Source organism: Tympanuchus pallidicinctus, unplaced genomic scaffold (genome assembly GCF_026119805.1).
Source record: "Tympanuchus pallidicinctus isolate F22 unplaced genomic scaffold, pur_lepc_1.0 scaffold11, whole genome shotgun sequence".
In the NCBI taxonomy this organism is placed as follows: Eukaryota; Metazoa; Chordata; class Aves; order Galliformes; family Phasianidae; genus Tympanuchus; species Tympanuchus pallidicinctus.
In genome coordinates, this window is record NW_026294627.1 from 17,119,480 (window position 1) to 17,139,292 (window position 19,813).

The window sequence follows — 19,813 nt, forward strand, 5'->3', positions numbered from 1 at the left end:
TGAGAACAAGTTATTTCCTCACAGGGCTTTTATGCCCTTTCTAACGCTTTAAACAGAGCACCTGGGTTGAACTGCAGCTGACACAGGTAACTAAGCAGAAGTAATGGTGCTTTTCTCTCCCCTGACCAAGCTGCATTAAATCACAGAGCACTCATGCTGATGGGGCTGTTTGCAGTACCAGCAGCTCAGAGCTGCTAAACCAGAGAATTAAGCTAATTGTCAGGCAGTCATTTCAGACAGGTCTATCACCAACCTGTCATTGGTAAAATGGAGCCTCATTTGTATTACCATTTACAGACTGAAGTCAAGTGCTGTGAAATACATTTGGAATGTACAACTATTTATAGCACCGAGGTACAGGTGAAGAGAAGAAAACTTTGCACTTTCCCCATTCCACCCTATGGCTTTAGACCAGTAGAAAGTAAAATAAAACTTCACAAATAAAAAAAAAAATGTACAGAACTTTACTTTGCTATTAGTTATTCCCACATAAATCAAGAATGTCTCTCCTAAAGGAATTCTATTTATGGGGATAAAGGCCAGATATAAAGAAAACCAGCACAAGCCCAAGATATATTTATAATAAGCTGTATTTTACTTTTATGTATGCTTAGATATAAAAATAATACTTAGATATATATATTTTAAATATACACAGTTTTATAGATAGTGATATGGTATTGGATTTTAAAATAGCTTTCTCAGAATTAACCTCTACCATATCATACATTGCTAATATCAACTTGAACACACTGAGCACAAGTTATTTCCTCACAGGGCTTATTTGCCCTCTAAAATTTTGCTATCAATTTACAGTTCAGCCATCTTTTTACTCACAAGTCATGACACATGCACTGAATTGTCCTGGCTGGCTAGGTTTGCATTTTCCAAATATTTATGTCCAGTTCTTGTTTCCACAGATCAAAAAAGGCAGGAATCTACTAGAAGGAGTCCAGTGGAGGGCCACAAAAATGATAAAGGGTCTGGAGCATCTCCTGTATAAGGAAAGGCTGAGTAACCTGGGTCTGCTCATCTTGGGGAAAAGAAGACTGAGAGGGGATCTGATTAAAATTAATAAAAATCTGAAAGGAGCTGGGAGGGAAATGGATGAAGCCAGGCTCTTGTCAGTGACGTGCAGTGATAGGACAAGGAGCAATGGTGTAAAACTTGAATGTAGGAAGTTCTGCACTGTCATGCAGAAGAACTTTACAGTAAGGGTGATGGAGCACTGGAACAGGCTGTTGCAGGGAGGTTGTGCAGTCTCTTTCTGTAGAGATATTCAAGACCTATCTGGACACTTACCTGTGTGATGTACTGTAGGGAGCCTGCTTTAGCAAGGGGAATGGACTCATTGATCTCCTGAGGTCCCTTCCAACCCCTGTGATTCTCTGACATACAGACTACTTTCATTTATTCATTTATTAAATCACCAACCTTTCTACAGCTTTAACTTCCCTCTTAAAATCTTCCATGCATTTTGGTTATCTGGGCTTTATGACATGATGTCCTAACAATACCTTGCTTTCACTGGTAAGAATGTTAAACTGGAAAAACGTTTATTGATGACAGAATTACAGTTTTGATGAACACAGTGCTCAGGAGGATGTTATTGTTTCACATTTAATGGCCACAAATTCAGAGAACAGCATTATTATTGCTTTAATTCCCCAGATAAAAAAAAAAAGAAAAAAAAAAAAAGAATGCTTTCAAATCAAATTAGGCAAAACCTTTTGAGGAAAAAAAATTGCTATGCATCTCCTCTCTCATGTGTACAAATTTACACAAAGAATGGATCTGGTAGCTCTGAACGTATTACCTGCCCAACAAATAACATCCCAGAAGATCTCTTCTTGCAGTACTCTATGGCGCCATGTATTGAACCTTCTACCTAAGAGATTCTGAGACCAAGCTAAGGAGCCACACTTATTTGTTATAATATTCTAAATCCTAAAAACATACAAGATCTGTTGCTTATGAGGTGCAGCCAAGGCAGTGCTCTTAAAAAAAAAAAAAAAAGGTTAATGCTAGAATACTGATTCAATCACTTTTGGGTATGTTTGAAAGAAAATTCTAAACCAGCCATTTATTAGTTAAGTCAATTTTGTTTTCAATAAAGATCGACTGCTCTGTAATGATTCTCTGTGCAGTATATATTACTAAAAAAGAAAGGAAAATTAGCATCGATTTATCTTTGTGACTGATTCCTTGGAAACTCTTGGGATTAACATACTCAATTAGGAATCCAAAATCCAAGAAGTCAATCGTGGATTAAAGTTGATGAGACCAGCCTATAAGCAATTCTGACAACTTCTTCACACAACGGGGGGTTGAAATAGGGAATAAACTGTCAACGGCAGCAGTATAAACTATGAGCTGTAGAACAACCAAGAAGGAATTAGGATGTATTTTTAAACAGAAAAATAAACACATGTATATTTGCATAATTCTGGATTAGGTTCCAACTGTATTTTATGATATTTCTACAAGTTTGGCAGGCTATTTCCAAGATCTGCTTTCTGGAACTACTGTTACTAAAGAATGCTTTATTGAATTGGGGCCTATGATGAGTCCTTTTGGGCGTGGAAAGGGGGTAATGTCCTGTGTTGCCCTAGGTTTTCTGCTTCTGTGCATTAAAGCTGTATGTTAAGTCTGAAACAGTGCAAGAAAAAAATGAGCATATAAGGCTAGTTTTTCTTAAAATTATGAAGAGGGACAGTGCTGAGTATCATACACATATATTGCTTCTCACATTGTGCCTACCCTTGCACTTCCCACAACTTCCACAAGTTTTCTGCATCTCTTAAACTGACTGCCATTGCTCAAGTTGGAAGATTTGGATTCCTGTTATTTATTTATTTATTTAAGGCTTCAAAAATCAAAAGAACGAGAAGAACAAAAAGAGACCTCTCTTTCTGCTAGGGTTTAGTTGCCTAGCTATCTATACATGCTAACACAGTAATGCTTCCGTTCCAGATAGGTGGAGATCTTGTAGCTCATCTGACAGTCCTACACTGCTCCCTGCAACCACTGAGCAACCCATAAATGCCAACTCAATGGACATTACAGAGGTTTTCTCCTAAGCACCTGCAACCTACCTTCAGGATGCTGAATCCCACCTTTTATGCATCTGAAAGACCTGTCCATAGTAATCTAGTGACCAGGGGTATGATGAGAAGTCAAAAAGATGAATTTTCAGGTCGCTACACAAACAGAAATGGCACACATTTCTGCTTTGTTTCATGATACAGAATTGCTATAAGTCTACTGGACCAAGCTAGTGTAAGCACAAAGAAGTAAGGAGCATCAAGTACCTACCATAGTATTTCAACATGTGACTGAATAATTTGAATCTGTAAGCATGACAAGACAACTAGTTGCCTGTATTACTGTTACCCCTGCTCAGGAATTTTACAGCCAGATGTTCTCAATCTTAGCCTAACACTGGGGGAAAAATATTGTTCTGTTATCTTTTTACAAAGTTGCTTTTTATGACAACAGTTATTGCACTCCAGTCCTCAACTTACTCCAACAATCCCCAGGCTTCAGGTTTTCTGTTGTCTAGTTATACCTCAGAGATGCACAGCCGATTGGAAACAGAAGGCATGGTGATTTAAGTACAAGTCTGATCGTATATATCAGGGAATAAGCACACATTCAGAGCTGCATGCTTTTTAGTATCATGTCAGATAGACCAATTTCTGCATGCCGTTTTGGTAACAGGACAAGAAAGAACTCCCATGCCTACTTTCTGCATTTTTAAACAAATCTGTTTGACAGGAGAGCATAAAAAAAGAAAAACAAGTCTCACACATCAAGAAGAAAAGATCTCATGTAGGAACATTTCATGTGCACTTTCATGGCTTGTGCTATCAGCAAGTCTGAGTGGAGACCACCAAGAACACAGGAGCCCTTCACATTCATCACAGTCAGACTGTGTTGCACTTGTGACATTCCTGCTTTTTTAAACGTTTGCCTATCAAAGCATTGTGTTTACTCGGAATTTAATAAGATTTGAAAACAGCTCTAAATTAGGGACAATAATCCTATCATTTTGTCCTTTAGTATGTTTAGATGTTCCAGGCTGGATGTGGCTCTGGGCAGCCTGGCCTGGTGGTTGGTGACCCTGCACGCAGCAGGGGGCTGAAACTCGATGATCATTGTGGTCCTTTTCAACCCAGGTCATTCTATGATTCTAAGATATGATGATTCTATGGTTTATCTTGTTTAACACTGCTCTGGTGTAGGTTAAGGCTTTCACTCTCAACCTGCATAAAGAAATGGTGTTCAGATCCAGGCTTACAATTATCTCTGGATACTTAAGGCAGAGGAGAAAATAATGCAGCTGCAAGTTACGCGTGCTATACACTCCCCCGCTCTTTCCATTCACTTCTGCTTCTGTTCTAGTTGAGCATCACACAAGATATTTTCCATGCTACTGCTTCCCCAGAACCATTCCCAAATGCCTTGCACTCTTACCTGCTATTACTGATATCACCTTTGATCTTACTGTATTTCTACTCCTCCAAGCATGATATGAAAGCAACATTCCTGTATTCTTTTACATTCAAAATCAGCTATATTTCAAAGTTTTGATGTCATCAGGATAATTTTATATCATCTCCAGTGAAATATATCTGCTCAGCAGATGTGAAACAGATCTTTTGTTTTACTACTCAGTTTAAAGCCAGCTACAGAAGTAATTCTATGAGATGGTGCTATGTAATGATGCACAGGTATTTGTCTGTCAAGTCCTAAAAAGCCATAACCTTGCAGCTGATCTTCTGTTTAAGGTAATCCAACAGTTTTTAGTGCATACTGCTCTAGCAATATAAGGAAACTAAAAAGAGGGCTTCGTATTGACATTTTACCCCTGTAGTCATCTTAGTAACTTTCTAAATAGATTAATTTCTGAGGGTGAGGACAGCACCCCTGTAATCATCATATCCAAGACATCCAGCATGAACAAGAAATCACAACTAAAGAATTTTGGTTTCCAGGACCTGTTTTCTTGTTTAGATTTGTATTATTGAGTTTTATACTTTTTAAAAGCAAAGTCAGAGTGTCAGTTGGAGTACACTAATGAAGAAAAGCAAAGGAGAAGAGAAATTAGATCACAAGGAGTAAGGCAATACCAAGTTTCCAGATGTTATGCTAGACCAAATTCTCCAATCTGACTGTTAACTACTTCAAAAGATTCAAAATTCACCTTTAGTTCTTTTTTAAAGTCAAAAGTAGGAAGATCTCATTTTAAACCAGAGAAAATGCAATATTTCTTTCATTTTCTCTGTAATACTCAGGCCATGAGGCCTGTCTTCCGTTATTAGCTCTCTAGCTGTGTGAAATCCCTATGCAGATACATGTTAGTCATTGGTAAGGCAGCTGAAATCAAACACAGTTTACAGGACCCAAGCGTCTTCTACAAGGATCAGCCACTGCAGGAAGGTAAAAGTCAGCTTCAACCCGGGAGCATCACTGAACAGTGAAGCCCATGATCACAGTTACTTGAACACACTTTCCACCAAATCCCAAACTCTTTATTTTAACTACCACTTTTCCCAGAAACTAAAGGGAAAATCACAAAATCAGTTGCCACAGTTTAGGTTCTCGTGGTATGAGAGTGTTTGGTATCAAGATGCACTTCTAAGTGTAGCACTTCTAACTGCTAGTACACCAAACTTGAGATGTCAAGAAAGGAGGTATTCTCATGGTATTCTCAAGTGCTTGTCACTGGTTAATTAACTCAAGTTTAATTTATTCTTTTACACATGCCTCTCCAACTTCTGTGTCCAGATATTCCGTGTGCTGAAGTCTGAGTACCATTTCTCTCTATGACACTTACAAAGTCTCAGGATAAAAAAGTTATGATGAAGCCCCAGTGCATCATTGCTGCAAAGTTCATTTACATAAGTCTTATTACTGTTATTCCTCAGGTGTTAAAGCTTCATTGAAATAAAGCAGACACAGTAACAAAGGTATAACTGACAGTCTGTCATATTGACCGATGTGCTTTTTGATTCAACTTTATAAATATTTACTCTGCAATCCTTTAGAAGATCAAGTTAGAATGTAGTGCAAGTCCAAATCCCCATCTCATTATAATGCTAAAAGAATATTCCCTGTACATCACACATCCAAGCAGGAAGTTCGGGTAAATACTGAGCTTGTCCAGAGTACTGGGGAGCAATCAGGAACATAAAACATGCACTAGCAGCAGGGCAGTAGCACTGGGCACCGAAGCACTGTTATCTCAAGCTGAAGAATGGATTCCCTTGAGGAGCTTCTTTCATATCACAAATTGATCAGTGCTTCAGAGCCTCACGGCAGAAATACAAAATAACTCAGCTTTCTTAAAGGTAAAGCTAAAAAGAGAATTAGAGGCCTCTTCTTTCATCCCCCTCAGACCTGCAGCATTCCCAAACTGGGGTCTCTTCAGTTTGCAGTCAGTTTGGCTAGTTATATTTGGTTTTGGAGGCAAAGTTTCTCAAAGACGCTAAGGAAAGAAACTCACCATAGAAACTACAAACTGAGCTCTTCCCACCACTGTGGGTGTAGAGATTTCATCTTTCTTTTGCTCCATCTCCCATAAGCCTAAACTTGCTCCCAACTTGTACACACAGAGGAGTTAGCAAGGCATGGGTCTGAAGCCAGCTGCACTTCTGCAGTATTGGAAGAAACTGATTCCCACTCTTACTCAGGAAAGTCAGTAGAGCCAAAAGCTCACGTCCCTCAGCACAGCATACAGAAGAACTGAATACAGTCTAAGACAGCACAGAGCAGGAACATCTGACCTTACATCCTCAGAGCAGACTTGCATTTTATGCATCATATAGCAACATCTAATAAAATGCCTCCCCACAGAGAGATGATTAAGCTACCTCAGGTTGGAAGTCCCAGAGGCTTTCACCTCTCTTCAACCTCTTGCCCAGCTTCTCACAGGGCAGAATGTAATTTAGCTCTCCGCTGAAAGTTCAGCAGCAAATGTAGTATTTGAGAAGCAGGATTTTCAAAAACACTTTTCCAAATGAGAAAAGAATTTTAGAAGAAAAATGACAATCATGAAGCTACTAAGCATTCCCTGAACAATTCAGGAAAATACTATTTTCCACAGGACACAGTAAAAGCCCCTCTAGACAAGTACTTTGTATTTCTCCTTCACAATAACGAATATCACTCTCATCTCCAATAACGCTTAAAAGCCACTACTAAAAAGCATAACTTGTGATCAGCCAAAATCAAATTAAGGACCATTTCAGAAAGCGAAGCATAAATAAAATAAAATCTTAATTATAAATATGATAAAATTGCCTCAGACTGTGAAAGTGGCCTCCTCAGTAGGACAAGAACACACTTGTGAGATTTCAGGAGGAATGAAGATTTAAGTCTGGCAGAAAAACAGGCTAAAGAAGTGGAATACAAACAAGGACTGGATTCTCACAATATAGAAAAACGGACTTCTTGCATTATTTTACAAATCTAAAACTATTGTATATCTGACAACCATCCTGTGCTCACCCACCACAACAATACACTGTCATTATTTTGGCAGCATGCTTTAATCTACACTGAAATTTTAAAAAACAAGGTTAAAGCTAATTCAGAAACAGTTAACAGAGGAAAAATTACATGAGTTAGAATATCTGCACTCTAACAGCCTAACACCATGCATAAAAGATGACTGACCCTGAGGGAGCTGGATATTCACACACTGATCACAATATGATTCACAGAATGGTAAAACATTACTTACCATCTGCTAAAATATTAGGCTGGTTGCCTAGTTATAAGTGTTCTAATTTTCTAACTATTAACCTCAATCATGACTGCTTAATTGTAGACATAGAGAAATGAACATGTACACATATGGAAATACGAAACAAAAATTCCACAAAAAATATAGAATTCGCTTTTTCAGACCAAGCGACCAACCCACTGAGTTCAAATTCCTCTTGTATCTGAATAGGCAACTAGGAACAATAACAAAGATCCCTTCCTGGACCTTCTTAAATTTAGACTGAAGCATGAGATCACGCTCCTATCTAAGACACAGTGTGTTGATTTCATAGTATTATTCAACCTTCTTCAAAACCCAGTTTGGTTATTTGACTTCTTCAGGCAGTGAATTTTACAAAATACAAGCAGTTTGATACTAAATCGAATGACCTGCTTAATTTTATAATTTCACTGGTACTACAAGGCAACACAACAGTTTGTAAATGGGCAACAGAAAAAAATGCCTGTTCTTTTAAATAACCAAAGCCAACTCATTTCAGTTTTTCCTTTTAGAAAAAAAAAATAATTGAGGAGTAAGTACCTTTAGAGCCCATCCCTTTTGTTACTCCTACCTCAATAATATACAAAACCACATTCTTGTAGAAGCAGTAGAGAATGCACTTGGTAACTCGATTGTAACTCCAAGCTCCATGGACCAACAACAGCTTCTCCAAGTAGGAAAACTGAAACAGAGAAAACAAGTTTATACGCATATGAAGAACTGCTTAATAAAAAAAAATTAGAGTGAATTCTCCCACATCAAAAAAGCCTCAGATCAGCTATGAAAACTGCTGAAGTGCAATATCTGAATATTTCAGCAGCACACATATATAAAATGTATGCCCTAACACTTAATATTTACTGAAAGTCTTTCCTGACAACAAAATCTAAGAAACACAAAGTATGTTGTCTTTAAGCATCACAAAGCCTTCAATTAGTCCCACTACCCTGGTAGTGAAATCTGACAAGGCTAACATTTGCCTTGTAGATTAAAAATAAACGTAAACTCTTAATTACATGGTCAAAGATTTCTCTGTTTCAGGGCTTACAATGCTCAGGAACATCTCTTTTTTCTGTGCAAAATTAATAATCTCATCACTAGAACTGTTGTGAGTTGAAATAAAATGTAAACAAGAAGAAAGGAGATGCATGCAATCTTTTATAAAGCATGAACACTTACATTACCAGCCCACTAAATGTATGCAATCATGTTATAAGACATTTTAGATGCTCTATATCAAGAAGGAGCCCAAAAAGAGAAGTAAATGAATGTAGGGATTGTAAAAATGGATACCTAGCAACGCTAGTGGAAACCACATATGGTTTGTTGTTGTTTTTGTTTTTTTTTAAATATAGAAGTAGTCTACCAATGCAGCTTAGAAATGGGTAATATCTTGGCTTTGTCAGTGAACTTTTTTAATGGCTTCAGCTCTCCTCTTTTGTCCAGCTATAGAGTGATCAAACTGGGAACTTCATTCACAGTTCAGCACGTGTGAACCTGAAGGGTTTTTGGACATAAAGGCAAGAACACTACTTGCTTTGCTTCCTTTTCAATGGAGAAACTTGATAGTAAAGACTGACTTCTTAAAAGTAGATTCCAGCTCAGTCATTTCAAAAACTTACTTGAGACTTTGAAATCTGCAGTAATGAATTAGAACTGTCATGAGAGAACTCTGCTCCCATGATTTACAGCACAGAAATCACTGAACCACAAATCCTCTAAGAACAACCTTTCTGACACACGTCAGCAACGTGGATTTTTTAGGATATGCCAGCAAGAAAGGAGGAGAGAAAATAAAAGTGAAAGAAGCTTCGTGGTTCAGCCAGAATCAGGACTGAAAGTAGGACATTCAGAAGGGAGCAGGTAATATATGAGTCGCCTACTGCCTCAGTTAATCTGTGGCATTTTTGTAGCTTTATTCCTCAAAACTACATGACAAATCATCAGCAATGATGGGAAGATCCCCATCACATCCTGACAAGTGGCCCCCAACACCTCCTGCAGAGAACAGAGAGTTGGATGCACCCTAAAATATTCCCTCTCTGCTGAATCTGAAGAGTGACTCTCAGATGTGGCTCCTTCTGCAACTCCAGATTGGACAAATCCTACCATTAACTGCTCTTTAACCTCTGTTGTCACAAAGATGAATCCACTCCATTGCACAGTGAGAGACATTAGTGACCTAAATATAACCATTCCAAGCCTGTTTGCAGTGATAAGAAGTACTATTAAGATGTAGCAAGGCATTAAATTTTTGATGCTGATCTCCGGAACGATGTAAATGCACAACTACTGGCACACTCAAGTGACCATGGGTGATAGAGCCCTTCTGAGATACTGCATTTGTTTGGGCACTGCTACATGCATGGGTTTTTAACAGAGATATGAACACTTGTCTAAGGAAGAAGTTGCTCTAGTTCAGAAAAGGTGAAGTTCTCCAGACACCAGAAGCTCTCAGGATTAACATGATGAAGCTTTTTACTGGGGAAAAAGTTTTTAAATTCTACTGCTCTCTAAGTCTCTCTAGCAGTTAGGTCGTTTGGTTTGGGAATTCTCTAAACATGGATCACTGGTGCAAGATCATTTAAAGGGGAAAGGATGATTCCAGCAGATGCTCCCTGTACCTGTGGAAGTTATTTGGAGCAGAGTCAGACATAAGTTGCCTTTTTATTTTTGTTTGGTTTATGCTTTAATTCCCCCTGGAATCCTGAATGAGTTTACATTGAGACTTTCACTTCCATAAGTGCCTACTTCTGGCACCACTGTATTTGAAATCTCATTTGAACATGAGATGCTACATTAGAGCAGTCGTTTTAAATTACTCAATAAGAACATGCTCTGCCTTCAAGGCATGCACACACAGTAACACTTCAGTGGGAGTTGTATGTCTTCACTGAAAGAAATACACCCCACAGAGATCAAGTTTTTCTTTTGAACATTTTTTTGAAACATTACCGCACACTACTGGTCCTCTGTAAGAGGGATTCTTTGACATCTTTTCTAACATAAACCTTTCTTACATAATCAAAAAAATACAGTTCCATAGTATTTCACTAATTTTTTGAAAGTTTAAACTCTGTGCTCGCATGACCAGCTTCTGTTTCACATGGAACTAAGAAGATTCGTTGCTATTGTCATTAACTCCCTGCCTGGAATTTAAAGCAAAAACAACCAATTTCCCTAATTTTAACATTAAGTCTAAAGACATTGGTTTTCCTTTTGATAATTTAGAAGCAACATGTGAACGTGAAGATTTAAGATTTAATGTTGCTGCTACCAACGCAAAAGAAATCAAGCTTTGTGTAGGACTTGCTATTTGCCCCTTCATGGACAAAACTCTCACTGCTTATGCTTACTTATTAAAATAGAAGCAATCAGTGTTCTGAGGAAATGTAGGTAATGAGCATTCAATTAAGTTAATTCAGTTAAGTTAAGTTAAGATACCAAAGACTATTCCTATGGCAGTTTCTATAATTTTATACACTGTTTATTATGGAAAAAGCCATTGGTGAAACAGCTTGAAATTTTCTTAATAAATTCAGAAGATCTTAGTTATTCAAACCTGGAATGCATGGTGCTTCATCTGACCACAAAAGGCTATACAGCAGCAATACAAGGATGCCACTTGGCTTCACAGCACAGTTGGCACATTAAACAGTTATCTGTCTAAATAATATCATTATTATTATACCTTTTTAAAACCTCACCTTCTACTGAAACTACCAGAAAAAAGTAACATTTCGTGTCATTTGGTAGAACAAATCTGCTATACTCCAGCAGGTGGGAACAGCAGCTGATGCACAGAGATTACTTAAGTGTCAGTGGATCATCTCTGCTTCTTGCCAGCTCTCATTCATTCTTGCCCTGTGATCAGTCTCAAAAACACCACAAGGAACCTGAACTGTAAACAGTATTCAGAAAATGTCTGTCTACTGAAGTACCTCCTTCCTTACTTAGCTTTATATAATCCTACAGTTCAGTTCCTTCAATTAAACAAAAAAAGTTCTTCTACTTTCCTCTTTAGCTTAAGTAATCAGGGTTGAATTTCATAGGACTGTTTGGGAGCACTCACCCAAATCGTGTTCAAAATAACATACCTCAAATGAAAACACTGCCCAACTCTTCAGGACTATGAGCAATTCTTGGATATGTCACGGGGGTGGAAGGAATATAAAAGGAGAACATGACCTCAAAATAAGAATTTCCAAACAGTCACACTCTTACACACCTGTTTGTAATGCCTGTTCATAGTAAGGGAGAAGGACTTTCACGAGAGATAAGTTGCACTTAAAGCATGTCAGCTTAAGCATCACAAAGTGCCTTTCTCTGATTATTGAAGAGCCAAGCCATTGCACGGCCAGCAGAAGGAAACTGAAGCTTCCAGGGAAGACAGAGCTTTGCTATGAAGAGCACAGAAATCAAAACAATGGATTCCAAAACCGTATCACAGGTATTGTTTTAGATACTGCCTTGAAAAAGGAAATGATCTGAGATTCTCTTAGATCTAAGGCTAAGAGAAGACATCGAGCACTACATGGCAACATAGTGGGGTCTCTGACATAGGACTTGGCAATTGGACTATTTTGCCTCTGACCTGTGCAATGGCATAATCCGAGCAATTGGTTGCCTGCATGCCCTCATTGCCACTGATCCCTACTCCAACATGAGCGGTCTGGATCATTCCCACGTCGTTGGCACCATCCCCAATGGCAAGTGTTATGGCATGCACGTGTTTCTTTACCATGTCTACTATTTCAGACTTCTGTAGAGGAGATACTCTGAAAAGGAAACAAAAATGTGTCAGTTTCTCACATGCTGAGTTACGTGCCTTTTCCAAAAGGACAGCTGTCACCTACATTTAGAAATAATCAAAGGGTAGTTGCTGGAAAGTTTCCTTATTTAACAACTAAGCTTCAGAACCTGTGCCAAACCATTTAGAAAGAGAAAGCAGCTTTAAAAATAATTTTGCATTTGCATAAAATATGAGAAAGTAAAGATTAAAATAAGACCTAGCAGACATGAAATTTTCAAGCTTTTCTTCCATCCCCCAGTGCCACCAGAGGCACTTTGGTGTAAATCAATGGCATCATAGTGGGAACACTGGAGAAGGGATTTTCCTTTCCGGCACCCACAGCTTACAGATCAGTAGAGCACCTCCATTCAAAAGAAGGAAGACCATAAATAAATCCATCTGAAGTGTTTTCAGTCACTGAGAAAAGATGCTGTAGGCTTACCTTATTCCTTTTTTCAGCTTATTTTCCCTCTTGCAAACCCACTTTTTTGCCCTGACTACTCACTTTGTATCAAAAAAAAAAAAAAAAAAAGCTTTCTCTCTGATTTCCCATAGATTTTCCATATGTCCTCCTAGCTGGTGCAATACAGGCTTCAGTGATGATGTTAATTCCAATTCAAAAACCAACTGAATACAAAAACAAACCATCAAACACCTGACTACTACCAGGTATTACTCTCATGGGGATTTTCAGCAGTCACATTAATGTGACCCTTCTCTTATTTTTATATCAGTTTCAGTTCGATAAAAATTCATGGAATTCAATGGTGCCTAAACCAGGGAAGTGGAAAAATAAGCAGGACTAGGTCACTAAATTAGATGAGACATCCGAAATGCGTTTTTTTCTATGAAAAATGTGGATCAGGTTACCAAATCATATGAGGTATTCTGGAAATACCTACATGTAGATTAAATATTTCCATTCTAAGCCCATCTGTACAAACAACTTTAATCCCTTTCCCCATCAGTTTCAGTTAAAATTCCAAATTATTTTTTATTCCCTCAAATAATGCCTTAGACATAACTTTCCACATCTCAAGTCACCCCACATAGCATTGAACAAAATGAATGTAACTGATACCTGAAAGCTTTACTGTGAAAATGGGAGAGAATGGAGAGCCTGGGGAATTGGGAAAACGGAGGCTTTTCATGCAGCATTTTTTTCAGAGTCCAGATCCCTTGAGAGCAACTTGCACAGCTTTCACAGAATCACAGAATCATTAAGGTGGAAAGGAGCCCTAAGATCACCAAGTCCAACTGGCCACCTACCACCACTACTGCCACCAAACCATGTCCCTATGTACAACATCTCCCCTTTCCTTAAACTCCTCCAAGGACTGTGACTCCACCACCTTCCTGGGCAGCCCATTCCAATGCCTCACCACTCTTTCTGAGATATTTCCTAATATCCAACCTGAACCTCCCCTGGTGCAACCTGAGCCCATTCCCTCTCATCCTATCACTGTTACCCAGGACGAGAGGCCAACCCCCACCTCACCACAGCCTCTTTTCAGGCAGTTGTAGAGAGCAATAAGCTCTCTCTCTATATATATATATTAAGCTATAGCTGCATCTCCCCTGAGCCTTCTCTTCTCCGAACAAGAATAAGGCCAGTTTGCATTCATTTAGTTTTCAGTTGTAAGGTGACAGAAACACTCATTAATTGTCAAACAAACTGAATGCCCACATATAAATAAATATGTGAACTGTTACCTAATGCATACACAGCATGCTTTTTACCCTCTACATCAAACGAAGCTCTACAATCACAGTTAGGTAACACCCAGTTAAAGACTAACAACTTCAATATACCAAGTAAAAAAGACAACTAAATGAGCCATAGTAAAAACTAGAAACATGCTTTAAACACCAAAAGTGTTTAAGATGAAATCTAAAATAAGACTTTAGCACAAAGAGTTACCTGATTGCAGTCATTTATTTTAATTGAACTCGTGCTAACAAGAATCTTCTTGGTTCGCTCCCCTCTATATCAAGTACACCGTCACCCTCCTGGGAACGTGCTTTGCTGCACAAAGTATAACTACAAAAGTTGTGAACCGAGATGGCTGCTCATTTCCTCGGGGGTTTACACCCCTCCCAACTCACTTTCTGCTCCCAGGCCCCTTCTGCTCCTGGTAATCTGTTTGGTACCAGTGCTGCCCTGGATGACATTAATCCCCTTTAGCCAGATGATCAGAGCTGCAGTTCATTTCCCACATTTGATAGGCAGCCTACATGAATAAGAGGAAGATTATAGCGCAGGACACGATTAACCTGAAGCTTCCCTCAGGTGGTATCATGGAAGAGGAGGAGGAAAAGCCAAGTTCACAAAGATTCTTGGACAAATAAGTAAGTTCAAAGTAAAAAAGCGCAAGGAAAGAGCCAACTACTTTGGAGAAAAAAATTGCAGCAACATGCAACTATTGGTAATTATCCTTTTGGTGGAACATCCCTGTCTTTCACTGCAGAGCTTACGGCAGCAATATCGGGATGTAAGCCTTGCCTTCATATATACCCAAATAAGAATTAAGATATGAGCAAAACATCAGCTGCATCACAATCTTCTGTTTACTCATGCATTACCCAGCCATCCAGCAATGTCTCACAGTGTATCTGAAGTGAAACTCAAAGGCATTTACTGTGAATATTTATGCATAAATTATTTTTATTGTCTCTACTTTCAAAACGAAGATAATCAACTTAGCCTAGACCAGTTCTCTCTTTTAAGCATGTTGCTGGGAAAAGAAGTCAGAGTTCAGATACCACGCTTACAGGAGCAGGAAAGCACACTTGTGAGCGTGCTCTTGAAAAGGTAACAGTTGGTATGGAAAATGGAAGGTTCTCCTCAGTCTCAAACCTGCTTGGTCATATCTTTAACAGATTACTACAGAAAGCAGTTTGCATCCCAAGTGAGATGGCAGACACCTTGATGTCACATTACTTCCCCCGCTGTGGGACCGGTGAAAGCAATGAGGACACAAAGCATTGTGCCTTGGGAAGGAGCTGGGGGAGAAGCACAGCCCAGAACCTGGGGCCCTCAGAAAGATATGGAACTAGTTAACCTCGTGTCACTTAAATCCATAAGGGAACTGTGCAAGAATGTGAAATTCAAGTTTTCAAGTTAAGCGCTCCTGTACCACAGAGAGCAGCGATAACACTGGTGCCCACAGAGCACACTGGAGGTGGCTTTCCTGACTTCTGCAGAGGAGCTCTCAGCAGCTTTAAAACCAACACTGTGCCACTGCCTCCCTGCCTCTGTGAGCAAACATCTTACCCGATATATTTTCTAGCCTCTTCAGAAAAAAAAATCTACTCAGCATTTTGCCAGAAGGTTTGCTCAGCTTTGCTTTAGTTCTTTAAAAAGAGAATTCTAGCAAGGGTTAAGAATTTTCAAGATCTATATTTTTTTTAAACCAGGAGTACTTCAGGGACAATCAAAGAAGCTCATCAATTCCTATCAATGAAAGATAAATCAAAAAAAGTAAAGTAATAATATTTTCAAAAGTAAACATAAAATATTTTGTTTAGAAACAATATTTCTAAAAACTGACAAGTAAAAAGAAAGCACTAAATATCTATTTTAACAAGCAAAGTAATACAGGAGAGTTTTAACTAAATTTTTTAATGTACTGCACCTGCTTTAAATTCATTAATTCCATTTAATCTTTAATTCTATTACTCCACTTTTTGCAATCTATCAAGGGATGTATTTCTCTTATTCCCAAAGTCCATACAGCTACAAATGCAATGGGAAGGACCCAGTCAGCACAACCAGCCCTCTGTCACACAGGTCAGCTCCATGCTCCACACGATACTGCTGCTGATGGGAAGTGAGAAAGAGCTTCTTAACTCAGTCTCTGCATATCTGCACTTACTGGATAGTTATAGGTATGTAAGAGCAACTGTGAGAAGTGCCATTTACAAAAGCCCTTAAGCTATAGCTGCATCTTAGCAAATGCCTCAAAGTGTACAGAGAAACCACAGATGGGAAATATAAGTGCAATATTTTAGTACCAATGGGCTTTTGTTTATCGCATTCAAGTCTGAAGGACCAATTGAAGATGAAGTCCTGCTGAAGTCAACAGTATATAAGAAAGACATGATCAATATAGAACAAGATCAGGTAATTTATAAGAGATGACCTTATAATAAAATTGCATTACAAGGTCATCTCCCTCCTGTGCTTGCAGGGCCAGCAGCCCCACAGACCCCTCCACACCCAAGCAAGGCACAGCTTGATGCTGGTTATCTACGCTCTACTCTCCCTTTATGCATTGTGTTTTTTCAGACCAAGGAGACTGGAGCAGTTCTGTTGCAAACTGCATATGTCTCCCACCCCTAATTCAATGAAATATATTCTTTTAAAATATTCTTACCATCGCTTAAACTTAATTTGTGAAAGAATAAGGAAGACAGAAGGAAGCTGTTTCAAGTACTACGTCCTCCTGCTTCCATGCTGTAACAGGATTTAACACAGACATCAATGTCTTCAACACGAAACATTAATTTGATATTCTGCTTCCTTGAAATGCTTCATTAATGCAACACAAGAGGCTCTCAAGAGCCTACCTTCATGACACTGAACATGATTTTACCCTGGTCTATCATAAAATGCACTATTACCTAAAAATGCTCAGTGACCTCATCTTCAGTATAGGCGGAGAAGGGAGACAGCCCAGAAAAAGCTGAGAGCTATCAATAATATTGACATTTAAGCATATGCACTGATCCTCTGAAAGAGAAGCGTGGTAAATTAATGCACCACTGCAAGTAAGGAATGTTGCCATGACATCATGTTTAGCAGCTTTTAATTAGATATCCATTTCTGACACATGCCAGTGTGCAGATTTCAACCACGTGTCATCCAAAGAAGGGATGGTTTTGAATTACGTCTGTGATGCTGTGAGGCAACTTGCTCTAACCTATAGCGATAGAGAAATCTGTGCAGAAGGATAATGAACAAAAGCACTCACACACATTGACTAAAAAGCATTACACTGAGTGCTTTTCATTTACGGAGTGATCCAAATGTGCTCTGCCTGCTGACAACTAGATTTCACAGGGACTGGCTCTGGAACAGCACTTACGTCTCTAGTCAGATAGATTCCTTTGGTGCTTTTTTATGAACTACCTGTCAGCTCACTTAGTGCTGTCTCTAAAGCTGTTAGTGTTTCCAAAGGAGACATCTCTATCTGCTAATCACTGCACAGGACTTTTATAGTCAATGGAGAGACACTGGCACTTCTGGAGTGCAATCCACATGTCCTGTTTTAGATATGTAATGGTAGAGTTCCCCTCCTCTTAAAAATTCCCCTTCCTCCCTACAGCACTGTGAAGGGTCTGAAAGAGAAAAGCTCACACAGAGATGCCTGCATCAGACAAAATGAAGGCCATCTGATCTTACAGCAGTGTTAAATACTGCCCAGGTGCACAAGCTTTTATGGGGGTTGAAACACCTCCTCCCTCCCTCTCCACTGCTGCTGAATAAACTGATCTACAGTGTCCTCCTTCCCTTTTCTTACAATTCCCATTTCTTGACTGCGCCCCAGCTCTTGCCACACTATTCTCCTGATCCCATCCCTTCTGAGCACAGACAACTTAAAGTCTTATCAAAGCTCTACCAGCTTCAGTAGAAACAACCACAGCTTCATCACACTTGCCAGCTGTGAGCACACTTCTGCACACTGTAGCCATTGCTACCGAGCAGGTCATCCTCCAAACTGCCTCACTGGCACAACTCAATCAGACTGACTTGAAGATTATTTTCAAATATTAAAAAAAAAAAGAAAAAGGTTTACATCCTGTTTTCCTCACCACGAGTTTGTTTGCATCTTATTGTGATCACAAAGAAGTCTTACTTCAGTTTTTTAACCTGATACGCTGATCACATGCCTACTTTTTGAACAGTGTGTTAACTCAGAATCTCAGGTTATCCAGGACAGGATTTCCAATGCTGAGAGAGGCTCTGTATCAACCCCCTTCTCCCCCCCACCCATGTACATCCTCATAGAATACTTTGCTGTTCTTCTCAAAATAATAGGTAGTTCTTTCTGCTTTACTTTAGGTCTAATAGAAATTTCTGCTCAATAACATAGGATCAGAATCATAAAGGTTGGAAAAGACCTTTTAGATCATCCAGTCCAACCGTCAGCTCATCATGCCCACTGACCCCACTCCTCAGTGCTACAACCCACACGGTTCTTGAACACCACCAGAGACAGCAACTCCATCACCTCCCTAAGAAGCCTGTGCCACTGCCTCACCACTCTCTGAGATGAAATTTTTCCTAATATTTAACCTGAATTTCCCCCAGCACAACTTGAGGCCATTATCTCTCATCCTATCTATCTATCTATCTGAAATACAAGGTTATCTTTGTAGTTACAAAGCCACTGAATTACCGTCTTCTGTGTGTGACTGAGGTGCAGGAACCCCACTAATTCATTTATTACCTTTTCATCACAAAATTAAGGATATTCTTTTTAAATGCATACATGGTGGGGTTTTTTTTTGTTTGTTTGTTTCTTTCTTTTTACTATCATTAGAGAATTCCCCACCTGCATTCCATTATCCCTACAATCCATTCATCACTCAATTGCCACAGAAGTGATCTCCACAGGGCAAGGACTACGAAATAATCTCCATAAGCTGGATTCACTTATTTAGCAGCATGACACGATGTACAGTGCCAGAGCGAATGCAGGGTTAAGTTTCAAGTCAGCATCTTTGTCCCCTTTGATATCCCTCTACCTCTTTCTCTGGATTGCCATTCTCGCAGCCTGCTTTACATACAGGGTGAAGATAAAACAAGAAAAAAACCTACTTTGGGAAATGAATCATTTGGAAAGTGATGAGTTAGCACAAACATGGAGTTGAATGGAAGACTGCTTTGCATTTTTAACTATAATGGTCGCTAGTGGCAACAGTTATAATGCATTTTTAAAGTGAAACTAATGTATCAAATTAATTTTGAGCTTTTCTCACCCCAAGCTGATTAAGGCACTTTCATTTCCATGCTAATCAGGCTGAGCAGTTCACATGCAGCAGAGAAACCTCTCTTTTCCTAATGACAGAGCAAAAACCTGTCAATCTGAAGCACATCGAGTTCTGCCTTCATAACCTTCAGCACACGCACAAAGAGAGAGTACCCACGTCTCACAGCACAGCTGCTTACTGAATTTTGTAACACTTGGTGAAATTAGGTGACAAGGGCCACTCGTGGCCACTAATTGGCCCTTCAGCCATGGAGA

General features: G+C 39.1%; 1 protein-coding gene across 5 annotated transcripts in view; it reads right to left on the reverse strand.

The window, feature by feature from the left end:
• Positions 1 to 19,813, reverse strand: part of ATP8A2 (ATPase phospholipid transporting 8A2) — a 314,861-nt gene that overhangs the window by 130,268 nt on the left and 164,780 nt on the right. For all 5 annotated transcript variants that reach the window (XM_052671190.1, XM_052671191.1, XM_052671189.1 and 2 more), the window contains 2 exons: positions 12,366 to 12,549; positions 8,343 to 8,453 (listed from right to left, as the gene is read on the reverse strand). In XM_052671190.1, coding sequence (XP_052527150.1) covers positions 8,343 to 8,453; positions 12,366 to 12,549 — 295 coding nt within the window. The remainder of the gene's footprint in view (positions 1 to 8,342; positions 8,454 to 12,365; positions 12,550 to 19,813) is intronic.